We start from the raw sequence: 13,299 nt of genomic DNA, 5'->3' as shown, positions 1-13,299 counted from the left end.
TTCAGTGACCTTAACAAAGCTTGTCCAAAAGACAGCTTCCCACTTCCTAACATCGATCAGCTCGTAGAGGAAACCTCTGGACATGGGTTGCTATCCCTCATGGACGGATACTCGGGATACAACCAGATCCCCCTCGCCGAGGAGGACCAGGAGCGTACCGCCTTCTTCACCCCCAGAGGCCTATACTGCTATACCAAAATCCCATTTGGATTAAAAAACGTAGGCGCCACATACCAAAAAATGGTGAAAAAAATGTTCGACGGTTGGATACATAAAACCTTAGAAGTATATGTAGACGATATGCTTGTCAATAGCAAGCTCCCACAAGGTCATGCCAACGATATCAGGGAGATCTTCGAGCAAATGAGGAAATATAACATGAAAATCAATCCTGCAAAATGCGCCTTTGGAGTCACCTCGGGAAAGTTCCTGAGATACTTGGTCACCAAAAGCGGAATCGAGGTATATCCTGAAAAGGTGCGCGCTATACTAGAAATTCCTTCCCCTGCGACAATCAAAGACGTGCAGAGATTAAGTGGTCTACTAGCAGCCTTGGGAAGATTCATTAATAGATCATCCGATAAATGTAAAGACTTCTTCAATACTCTGAAAAAGGGTGAAAATTTTTCATGGAGTAGCGACTGCGAAGAAGCTTTTCAAAAGATCAAGGAACATCTGGCTGCATTGCCGATCCTACAAAAGCATGACCCGCGTGAAGACCTTTACATTTACCTATCGGCGACCAACACCTCAATTAGTACAGTGCTAACTCGCATAGAAAAGGAAGTGGATCAACCCATTTATTTCATAAGTAAAACTCTGACTTCGGCAGAGAAGAACTATTCCAAAATTGAGAAGATGGTGCTATCACTGGTCTATGCAACGCAAAAATTGCGTAGTTATTTTCATGCACACACGGTAACAGTCATAACAAAAGCCCCAATAGAATCTGTACTCGATCACGCTGACAGAGACGGCAGAATCTCCAAATGGGGTGCACAGATCAAACAATTCGGAATCAAATATCAATCCCAAACGGCGATTAAAACCCAAGCGGTTGCGGATTTCCTGGCCGATTTCCCATTAGATAACACTGATGAGATCGAAGAAATCCCGGGACTGGAAGATGAGCTAGAGGAATGTCCCAAGCTACTTCGCTCGGAAAACCCAAGGCGATGGGAAGTCTTCGTGGACGGGTCATGCAACTCGGAGGGATCTGGCATCGGAATGGTTTTTACAACCCCGACCGGGCGAAGGATCGTTTACAGCCTAAGACTCGAGTTCCCTGCCACTAATAATATAATCGAGTACGAGGCAGTCATACATGCCCTCCATGTGATAATCGTGCTAGGTATCAGTGAAGTACGGCAGACAGATGGGATGTATCAAGCCTCAGACCCATGCTTGCAACGATACTTGCAACTCGCCAAGCACTACATCGGGCACATACCAAACATCACTTTCCGTCACTTGAATCGGATAAATAACAGATACGCTGACGCCCTGGCATATATAGCCTCCATGACGACAAATCCCGAGGCTACTAATGTTAGAATTGAAAGGGTCATGCTCCCATCCATTCCCATAGAAGGAAATATGGACATCCTTAATTTAGACTCAGTAGCCCACGAAGAGAGTCAGTCTGCGGATGATTGGAGGACGCCAATCATAAAATATCTAGCTAACGGGGACCTCCCAAGCGACCAACAAGTCGCACACAAGATAATATCAATATTGGGGAACTATCAGCTACGAGATGGCATTTTATACAAACAATCTTATCTATCACCTCTTCTCCGATGCTTTTCCTGCACTGAAGGTCAAAGCATATTAAAAGAAATACACTACGGTTATGCAGGAAACCATAGTGGTGGACGATCCCTAGACCACAAAGCAATGCTAGAGGGATACTTTTGGCCTCGCATGAACGAGGATTCAAAACAAACGGAAAAGTTCTGTATCGAATGCCAGAAATTTGGCAAAAGAAGGCATGCACCTTCAATGGATCTAAAATCTGTCCTAAGCCCTTGGCCATTCTCCAAGTGGGGAGTCGATATAGTCGGACCTTTAAGAGATGGAACCGGACAAAGAAAATATTTAATCGTTGCCACAGATTACTTCACAAAGTGGGTAGAAGCCTCGGCTCTACGACACATCAGGGATCACGATGTCTTCACATTCCTCTTCGAGCATATCATATGCCACTTCGGTATCCCAGCCGCCATCGTATCAGACAATGGGGCCCAACTCCAAGGGAAAAACATCGATTTACTCTTCAATTTTTTCAAGATCAGGAAAAACAAATCTACTCCGATCTATCCCGAAAGCAATGGCCAGGCAGAGGCAACTAACAAGACCATCGCTGACATGCTCAAAAAGAAGCTCGATGGGCATGGAGAAAGTTGGTGTGAACAATTACATAACGTCCTGTGGGCCTATCGGACCACCAGGAGGGAAGCAACATGGATGACCCCCTTCGCTCTCACATACGGCACATAGGCGATAATACCAACAGAAGCAATGATCCCAACAACCAAGACCGAGGAATGGGAGAAAAACCTAACCTCGGACATGATACTCGCCAAACTAGACGATTTGGAGGAGAACAGAGAAATCTCTCTCCAGAGGATTGAAAACTATCACAGAAGGTTAGCTTGGGAATACAACAAGCGTGTTCACCAGAGAGAATTCAGTCCAGGCGATAAGGTCTGGCGCGAGATTCCACCATACCAGCGCGAGTCAGGAAAATTCTCACCCGTATAGGAAGGCCCACTAACAGTCCTAGCTAAGGCAGGAGATGGAGCATATAGATTGCTCAAATTGAACGGTGAAGAACTTGAGCGCCCATGGAACATCAAGTACCTAAAAGCTTACAATGCTTAATAGGACCACCTACTAGATAATCAAAATCCAAGAATGTGATCTAATCCCTACTTGTAATGAAGGTCATGAAACCTCACTCAGATGTACCAGGGTTCACCAAACCCTCTTTTGAAGTTAATAAAATTACTCCCTTTGTGTACTTTTAGCTGATTTTTCGTTCTAATTTTATATTATCTTTTCTTTCATTTTATTTTCTTACTTTTTTTTTTTTGCTTTCTACGTGCATATAGATTAGTCCCATCATACTCGCATTATAACAAAATCCCATCAAGACTATGGCACGGTGCTAGCCACACTTCCCATTCTACAACGAATGATGCAGGTAAAAAACCTAAGCTACCTTGCACGACTATCAACCCTAAGGTAATGCCATCACGATCATAACATCAGATGATGTCCTAACATAATAGGAGATATCCAGCATCAAGGTACTTACCTTTTGCCAAGGTAAGAATCACTTGACCGAGATATCGCCCTCCAAAAACCTGTATCACACACACAGTCGGTGAATCAAACATCTGATCACTCAATTACAGGGAAAGTGTAACCTAAACTGGACACTACTAAAATATCCCACAAGGGACAAAAGCCGAGAAAGGAATACGTTATGAGAACAAGTCTAAAACTGTTAGCGATGCCTTATCAAATTAAGGAACTGATCACTCCTTGGCTTTGCCATCCCTTGTTAGACCAAAACTACATACGATAACTCCTCAAAGCCACAAGGCATAAACAAAATAATTTCATACAAAATACATGCTATTATTCATTCCAACAAAGAAGCAACATTATATGATAACAATGAAAGAAGTTCTCGGATCGGAGCATCGCTTCCACGACCTGCTGAGGAGCATCTGACTTAATACCAGTCTGAGCCTCATCTGGAGTAGGAGCCACCAACTGGGGGACGAATTCTCTCATCTCTACACGAACACCTCGGATAGGAGAAATAATCGGAGAACAAGGTCGACCCACATACCTTCACTTTATTCCCAGCCTTCGATGCTAAGGCATAAAACAGGGGAAAGGTATATATATATATATATATATATATATATATATATATATATATATACATTTGAATATAACGACAGTATTTTATACCTCAGCACCTCCAGCAACAAATATTTCTAAGCCAAAATGTGTGAACACACATAAGGAAAAGTGTTCCCAAGACCAATCGTAAGGAGAAACGGAGCATCTGAAGTGTTTCCAAGCTTGCCGGTAAAAGGAAACACAATGGTAAATACGAAATCCCCTGGTGGAAGGTTCAGTCACTTGGCAAACAGATGAGGCTAAACACGCCATGCGAAAAGACTGATCTTTCTGATAAGATATTGATGATGATCTAGAATCCGGAGCAAGACAAGCCGAAAAAACACGTGAATGAGAGGATACTATCATGTCGGAAAAAATATAAGAAAACAACTCGCCGCCAAGGGGGACGGGGAGAGAAACGCTCAACACACATGGAGACCTTCTGCAAAAAAAGGACTCCGAACTCTATAAGAAGGAAAAAAGAGAAAAATGAAACTCTTACCCTTACCACAAAAAAGAATCCCTTTTAAATAGAAGAAGAAGTCTTCGAAAAAACCAAGAAGGTCAAAGACGCGACAAACAAGACGATAAGAATCCATGGGGAAAAGTACAAAGAAGATATCTTCCCTCCCACAAAGTATAAGAAACCAAGGTATAACCAACCGGCACCTCAAGTCCAACGGGTAAAAGCGCACCAAAAGTGCAAACGTGGCGGATATAATGGACGTGGCGAAAAGGACGGGACGGATACAGAGTTTTCTTCCCATCATGCCCTTGGCATGTTGCAAATAAAAGGAGCAAAATGTGAGGGTAAAATACCCGATGGCCACGTGTCAACATCCTAAAGGGTGAATCCACAATAAGATGATGAGATAGGAGTATCGAATCATACTCTAAAAGGTGAATTTGTCTGAATTGAGACACCTGCTACAACGTTACATGAATGACGCGTGTAAGGAGTAGTCCAATCTTCTCAGACGGTCAAGTCTACAAAGAAGAACCGCATTTAATGAAGGATAATGACAAAGACGTGGGAAGATCTACATCGTAATGGAGGTCGCGGACGACTTATATTATAGCCCAGAGGTGATAGAGCACGAGGTTCTCCAAAGAAGGGCTACACGATCTGGGGGAGAGCAAGACAACTCGGAGGGAGAACCAAGCAGGCCATCACGAGGGATAGTATAGAATCATTCCGAAGCAGCAAAGACGATGTATGATAGCTTCACCAGCTCGAACGACCAGGCCTCCACAAGCCTAATTTTCCTATAAATACCAGTCCATGTAGAAGGAAATGGACAACTTATGTATTATTAGATGGTTTTTCTACAGAGAATTCCTGAGAGAGATCTAGATAGAGAGAGAGAGTAAGGAATCTAAGTGAGATTTGTAGCTCTTCAAGGGTAAGACCTTATAATCAATAAAGAAAACATCTTCTTTCCGGTGGATGTAGGTATTCATGGACGAACCATGTTATATGCTTGTGTTAATCTTTACTTTTAATGCTCTTTACATCTTGTTCATCTTAAAAGATGCAACTACAAAGGCATCACAAGATTACACGAAAAAAAAATGGAACCTTCCATCATTCCGTTAACGGGTTATCTCGGCTATGATGTTTACCAAAGTTCCCCCTTTTTTTTTATTAGAAAATTCTCAAATTCTCAAGTCTCCCAAAATATCACCTCTTGGGGAGAGACTTCTACCATGCCTATTTTTCAAAAAAGTCTCTCCAAATCTCTGAAAATTACAAATCCATGACTTTCAATTCTATTTGAATAACAGGAGTGTTTGAGTGACTCTTACGAAATCATAATCCAATAACATGGAGTTTCAGAGAATTTAAATGACTTAAAAAAAGTCTCTAACCAATAACAAGAGACATTGAGAGACTCTCCAAAAATCTCAATGGAATAACAATAGATTTGGGAACTCCCCAGAAGTCACTTGAAATCTCATTTGACTACCTCCCTGTTAATCTTGCACTAATCATTTAGTTTAGTTTATTTTATTTTTAGTTTATTTTTTTTTTGATTTAATCTTGCACTAATCACTAATTATGTTAACCTAATGATACAACTAATCGTTACACTAACTTAATTGAAATGGGTAATTTTGGTATTAATATAAATATTTAGATAAGAGGTAACCTAGATTTACTTCTAGTGTCTTACCCAAAATAAAACAATGGTCCCCCCAAAAAAGGCTGGTCCCCAAAAAATCGTTCCATAAAAGGGACTCCCTCTCTCCGGGTCCGTTGGGCCCTCCGGTCGGTCGGACCAATTAAGAATAATTCAGTTGTTAAAATGAAAGTTTGTTTGGAAAAATTTCAAAATTACTTTAATTTGACTCGTTGATTTGATTTTTTTTTAACACATCTCCCCTCCTTTAAAACGCTAAGTCATATGAGCTCCCACGCCGCACGGTGAGTATGACATCGTGATAAGCATATAAATGCTACATTTTATACCCATATATATATATTAGCTGGGATACAATATTTTAGTTACTAATACTATTTTAGTGCTTTTGTAGAAAGTACAAGTGAATTCGATCATCCAGCGAATAAACAACAAAATGTGAGACTTAATGGTGTTTGCGACGAAAATGGCAATATGTGGTTGGCCTGGTACTTTCATATATCAGCAACCACAATGATGAAATATGCTGGCCTGGTATTTCTATATATCAGCAGCACTTATTATGCTGGCCTGGTATTACCATGTATCAACAACTTATTATGCTGACCTGGTATCTCCATATAAATTGTTTCAGAGGCGAGGCAAAAACGCAACAAAGGAATTGAAATCAAAGTGGGGTTGGCGCATGGAAACTGAAAATGGGAACTATTTTATCTTTCTTACTTTATTACAAATATATTCCACCAAGAAAGATAATTTATTTGTCATGTGAAGAATTAATAGAGGAATATTTACACGTGACTATTTTGGAAATAAAATAACTCTTTCTTCATTTGGGAGATTTTGGAAATAAGGGGAGTTTATTATTTCATTGGAAGAACGAGGTGGCAATACTATTTGTGGAAAGATACTGATGAAGACATCAACTTGCATGCAAGATATTCCATAGAATAATTTATTTTGATACTTTGATTAATGAAATAAAAGAAAAGGAAGGTGTATAAGAAGGTGGGTGACTATTTTGAGAAAGGGGGAAGCCGGCCACAGTGCCGCAACGAAGGAAGGGTTTTGAAGTTTTGTTTTCGATTCTTCATTTTTCATTAGATAGAGTTATTTTAATATGTTTATGGCTTTTGAGAAAGCCATTTCTAGCTAGTGTTATGTTAGGGTTTAGGTAGAAACCAATAAATTGTGTAAACTCTATATTTATATGCTCAATAATGATTTGAATGACTAGTAGTTTTTTCTTCACAAAGTTTGATGTTTAATCGTTTATATGATTTTCTTGATTATTTATGCTTTTGAATTGATATTTCGTGCTTCGGTTAAATCCCTAGACGTGGTATGCAAGGATTGATAGGTAATGCTTTAGAATCACTACCCATGAAGCGAAGGAAACTATAGCGAAGAAAAAGTATTTGAAAACGCATGGAATATATTCTTAAAGATTAGTAGAGTTTGGTAATTAATTGGTGGAAACCGAAAATCCTAATAACCCATTTCCATTTTTTTATTGTTAGAATTATTATTACTTGATTTTGTTTCGAGTTTCTGAAAATTATTAAAACATTATTAATTCGATTATTCAATTCTTGGTATTAGTTAGTAGAATTATTTTCACACTCCTCGTGGGAACGACCTGTACTTGCCATTGTCTACGAGTTAGACGTTGTGCACTTACAGTATTTATTGTAGGTTTATGAGCCTATCAAGTTTTTGGCGCCGCTACCGGGAAGTGGCTGCAAAATACTCTCTGACTGATATCTTTTTGTACATAATTTTATTTTGTTTTTCTTTTAGATTTTTTTTTTGTTCTTTTTACGCGTTTTATTTGATTTTTTTAGGTACCTTAGCCCGAAGTGTTGTGGGAGAAAAGAAAGTATGCACTCGCAAGCCTTTTGCAAGAGCCACTCGGAAGATCCATTAGAGGTTTGCTTAGCTCATTTTGGGTATGGTTTTGATGATGATAGTGTTATTTGTGAAGTCAATGCTTTGTTAGATTCCACACCGCTGCTAGACACTAATAAACGGAAGCCCATCCTAGAACCTTTAATTCTTCCCGAATTTCGACTAGTTCCATTAGTTGAGAAAGCTCTGACCATGACCCTTAATAATGAAACCGTTGTAGATGATAATGGGACAATTTGTCACGATATCATTGTTCCGTTGAGCACTTGTTTCTCATATCGTGATTTTCTAAAAGCTTATGTGAATGTTCCGTATAAGACTGAGTTCAGTTTTTGCTCTCTGGGTACTAATCATCATTGCTGCAGGATCATCTTTTCATCAAAACTAATTAGTTGGGTTGATCCCCAACTTTTCAGACTGTATATATATGATTTGCAGTGTACTTTGGGGTACCAACCTCATCTTGTTTGAGAACGTGCTACTGAAAGCAGGGAAACAAATACATTTCGTTTCATGGGAGTCAAACCCATCAAATTTGTTCCCTCTAGTCTTTTTTTTTTTTTCTTGTTGCATTTCCCATCTTAATTTTTACGTTGGATGACTCAGTTACATTGAGGACAATGTAATGTTTAAGTGTGGGGGAGTGGGTTATTATCCATATTTTTGCAAAAAGAAAAAAAAAAGAAAAAAAAATCAATTGCATAATATCTCTGTTTTGCTTGAGGACTAGCAAAATATAAGTGTGGGGGTGTTGATAAGCATATAAATGCTACATTTTATACCCATATTTATATTAGCTAGGATACAATATTTTAGTTACTAATACTATTTTAGTGCTTTTGTAGAAAGTACAAGTGAATTCGATCATCCAGCGAATAAACATCAAAATGTGAGACTTAATGGTGTTTGCGACGAAAATGGCAAAATGTGGTTGGCCTGGTACTTTCATATATCAGCAACCACAATGATGAAATATGCTGGCCTGGTATTTCTATATATCAGTAGCACTTATTATGCTGGCCCGGTATTTCCATGTATCAACAACTTATTATGCTGTCTTGGTATTTCTATATCAGCAACACTTATTATGCTGGCCTGGTATCTCTATATATCAGCAACACTTATTATGCTGGCCTGGTATCTCTATATATCAGCAGCACTTATTATGCTGGCCTGGTATTTCCATGTATCAGCAGCCGGGTTGGCCTGGTATTAGCAACCACAATGGTGAAATGGGTTGGCCTGGTATTTCCATATATAAGCAACCACAATGACAAAAAATGACAAAATGTAGCTGGCCTGGTATCTCCATATAAATTGTTTCAGAGGCGAGGCAGAAACGCAACAAAGGAAATGAAATCAAAGTGGGGTTGGCGCATGGAAACTGAAAATGAGAATTATTTTATCTTTCTTACTTTATTACAAATATATTACAACAAGAAAGATAAATTATTTGTCATGTGAAGAATTAATTGAGGAATATTTACACATGACTATTTTGGAAATAAAATAACTCTTTCTTCATTTGGGAGATTTTGGAAATAAGGGGAGTTTATTATTTCACTGGAAGAACGAGGTGGCAATACTATTTGGGGAAAGATACTGATGACGACATCAACTTGCATGCAAGATATTTCATAGAATAATTTATTTTGATACTTTGATTAATGAACTAAAAGAAAAGGAAGGTGTATAAGAAGGTGGGTTACTATTTTGAGAAAGAGGGAAGCCGGCCACAGTGCCGCAACGAAGGAAGGGTTTTGAAGTTTTGTTTTCGATTCTTCATTTTTCATTAGTTAGAGTTTAATTTTAATATGTTTATGGCTTTTGAGAAATCCATTTCTAGCTAGTGTTATGTTAGAGTTTAGGTAGAAACCAATAAATTGTGTAAACTCTATATTTATATGCTCGATAATGATTTGAATGACTAGTAGTTTTTTCTTCACAAAGCTTGATGTTTAATCGTTTATGTGATTTTCTTGATTATTTATACTTTTGAATTGATATTTCGTGCTTCGGTTAAATCCCTAGACGTGGTATGGAAGGATTGATAGGTAATGCTTTAGAATCACTACCCATGAAGCGAAGGAAACTATAGCGGAGAAACAGTATTTGAAAACGCATGGAATATATTCTTAAAGATTAGTAGAGTTTGGTAATTAATTGGTGGAAACCGAAAATCCTAATAACCCATTTCCATTTTTTTTATTGTTAGAATTATTATTATTTGATTTTGTTTCGAGTTTCTGAAAATTATTAAAACATCATTAATTCGGTTATTCAATTCTTGGTATTAGTTAGTAGAAGTATTTTCACACTCCTCGTGGGAACGACCTGTACTTGCCATTGTCTACGAGTTAGACGTTGTGCATTTGCAATATTTATTGTAGGTTTCTGAGCCTATCAAGTTTTTGGCGCCACTGCCGGGGAGTGGCTGCAAAATACTCTCTGACTGATATCTTTTTGTACATAATTTTATTTTGTTTTTCTTTTAGATTTTTTTTTTTGTTCTTTTTACGCATTTTATTTGATTTTTTTAGGTACCTTAGCCTGAAGTGTTGTGGGCGATAAGAAAGTATGCACTCGCAAGCCTTTTGCAAGAGCCACTCGGAAGATCCATTAGAGGTTTGCTTAGCTCATTTTGGATATGGTTTTGATGATGATAGTGTATTTGTGAAGTCAATGCTTTGTTAGATTCCACACCGCTGCTAGACACTAATAAATGGAAGCCCATCCTAGAACCTTTAATTCTTTCCGCGTTTCGACTAGTTCCATTAGTTGAGAAAGATCTGACCTTGACCCTTAATAATGAAACCGTTGTAGATGATAATGGGCCAATTTGTCACGATATCATTGTTCCGTTGAGCACTTGTTTCTTAGATCGTGATTTTTTAAAAGCTTATGTGAATGTTTCGTATAAGACTGAGTTCAGTTTTTGCTCTCTGGGTACTAATCATCATTGCTGCAGGATCATCTTTTCATCAAAACTAATTAGTTGGGTTGATCCCCAACTTTTCAGACTGTATATATATGATTTGCAGTGTACTTTGGGGTACCAACCTCATCTTGTTTGAGAACGTGCTACTGAAAGCAGAGAAACAAATACATTTCGTTTCATGGGAGTCAACCCATCAGATTTGTCCACTCTACTCTTTTTTTTTTTTTTCTTGTTGCATTTCCCATCTTAATTTTTACGTTGGATGACTCAGTTACATTGAGGACAATGTAATGTTTAAGTGTGGGGGAGTGGGTTATTATCCATATTTTTGCAAAAAGAAAAAAAGAAGAAAAAAAAAAGAAAAAAAAAAGAAAAAAAAATCAATTGCATAATATCTCTGTTTTGCTTGAGGACTAGCAAAATATAAGTGTGGGGGTGTTGATAAGCATATAAATGCTACATTTTATACCCATATTTATATTAGCTAGGATACAATATTTTAGTTACTAATACTATTTTAGTGCTTTTGTAGAAAGTACAAGTGAATTCGATCATCCAGCGAATAAACAACAAAATGTGAGACTTAATGGTGTTTGCGACGAAAATGGCAAAATGTGGTTGGCCTGGTACTTTCATATATCAGCAACCACAATGATGAAATATGCTGGCCTGGTATTTCTATATATCAGCAGCACTTATTATGATGGCCCAGTATTTCCATGTATCAACAGCTTATTATGCTGGCCTGGTATTTCTATATATCAGCATCACTTACTATGCTGGCTTGGTATTTCTTTATCAGCAGCACTTATTATGCTGGCCTGTTATCTCTATATATCAGCAACACTTATTATGCTGGCCTGGTATTTCCATGTATCAGCAGCCGGGTTGGCCTGGTATTAGCAACCACAATGGTGAAATGGGTTGGCCTGGTATTTCCATATATCAGCAACCACAATGACAAAAAATGACAAAATGTAGCTGGCCTGGTATCTCCATATAAATTATTTCAGAGGCGAGGCAGAAACGCAGCAAAGGAAATGAATCAAAGTGGGGTTGGCGCATGGAAACTGAAAATGAGAACTATTTTATCTTTCTTACTTTATTACAAATATATTCCACCAAGAAAGATAATTTATTTGTCATGTGAAGAATTAATTGAGGAATATTTACACATGACTATTTTGGAAATAAAATAAATCTTTCTTCATTTGGGAGATTTTGGAAATAAGGGGAGTTTATTATTTCATTGGAAGAACGAGGTGGCAATACTATTTGGGGAAAGATATTGATGACGACATCAACTTGCATGCAAGATATTTCATAGAATAATTTATTTTGATACTTTGATTAATGAAATAAAAGAAAAGGAAGGTGTATAAGAAGGTGAGTGACTATTTTGAGAAAGGGGGAAGCCGACCACAGTGCCGCAACGAAGGAAGGGTTTTGAAGTTTTGTTTCGATTCTTCATTTTTCATTAGTTAGAGTTTAATTTTAATATGTTTATGGCTTTTGAGAAAGCCATTTCTAGCTAGTGTTATGTTAGAGTTTAAGTAGAAACCAATAAATTATGTAAACTCTATATTTATATGCTCAATAATGATTTGAATGACTAGTAGTTTTTTCTTCACAAAGCTTGATGTTTAATCGTTTATGTGATTTTCTTGATTATTTATGCTTTTGAATTGATATTTCGTGCTTCGGTTAAATCCCTAAACGTGGTATGAAAGGATTGATAGGTAATGATTTAGAATCACTACCCATAAAGCGAAGGAAACTATAGGGGAGAAACAATATTTGAAAACGCATGGAATATATTCTCAAAGATTAGTAGAGTTTGATAATTAATTGGTGGAAACCGAAAATCCTAATAACCCATTTCCATTTTTTTTATTGTTAGAATTATTATTACTTGATTTTGTTTCGAGTTTCTGAAAATTATTAAAACATTATTAATTCGATTATTCAATTCTTGGTATTAGTTAGTAGAAGTATTTTCACACTCCTCGTGGGAACGACCTGTACTTGTCATTGTCTACGAGTTAGACGCTGTGCACTTGCAGTATTTATTGTAGGTTTCTGAGCCTATCACATCCCCTCAAATTAAATTAGATAAAAGCTTTCACACATAGCAAGTCTGGAGAGGACAAGTGGCGGAACTCTATTGGTTGAGACATTAAAAACTAGATTACACTCTGTTTACACTCTATATTTACTGGCCGTTAATAACGTCGCTAGAAAAAACGTGAGTACACAATACTTCTGTCAGCTTTTGTGCCTAAATAATTCATTACACTTTGTTTATACCGAATCTTAACCGGACGTTAATTGACGCCATTAGTGTGGACAGTACCTACATCAAACTAGATAAGGCTAACGGAGATACCGATA

General features: G+C 37.7%; 1 protein-coding gene across 1 annotated transcript; it reads left to right on the top strand.

Annotated features, from left to right (window-relative positions):
* The first annotated feature begins 240 nt into the window (after positions 1-240).
* Positions 241-2,499, top strand: LOC113272052. The gene has a single exon (XM_026521961.1). It carries the CDS (start codon positions 241-243, stop codon positions 2,497-2,499), a length of 2,259 nt encoding a protein of 752 aa, XP_026377746.1.
* The last annotated feature ends 10,800 nt before the right edge of the window (positions 2,500-13,299 follow it).

Source organism: Papaver somniferum, chromosome 4 (assembly GCF_003573695.1).
Source record: "Papaver somniferum cultivar HN1 chromosome 4, ASM357369v1, whole genome shotgun sequence".
NCBI lineage: Eukaryota > Viridiplantae > Streptophyta > Magnoliopsida > Ranunculales > Papaveraceae > Papaver > Papaver somniferum.
Note: the sequence above shows the minus strand (reverse complement) of the source record. Positions and strands in the feature narration are given on the sequence as shown.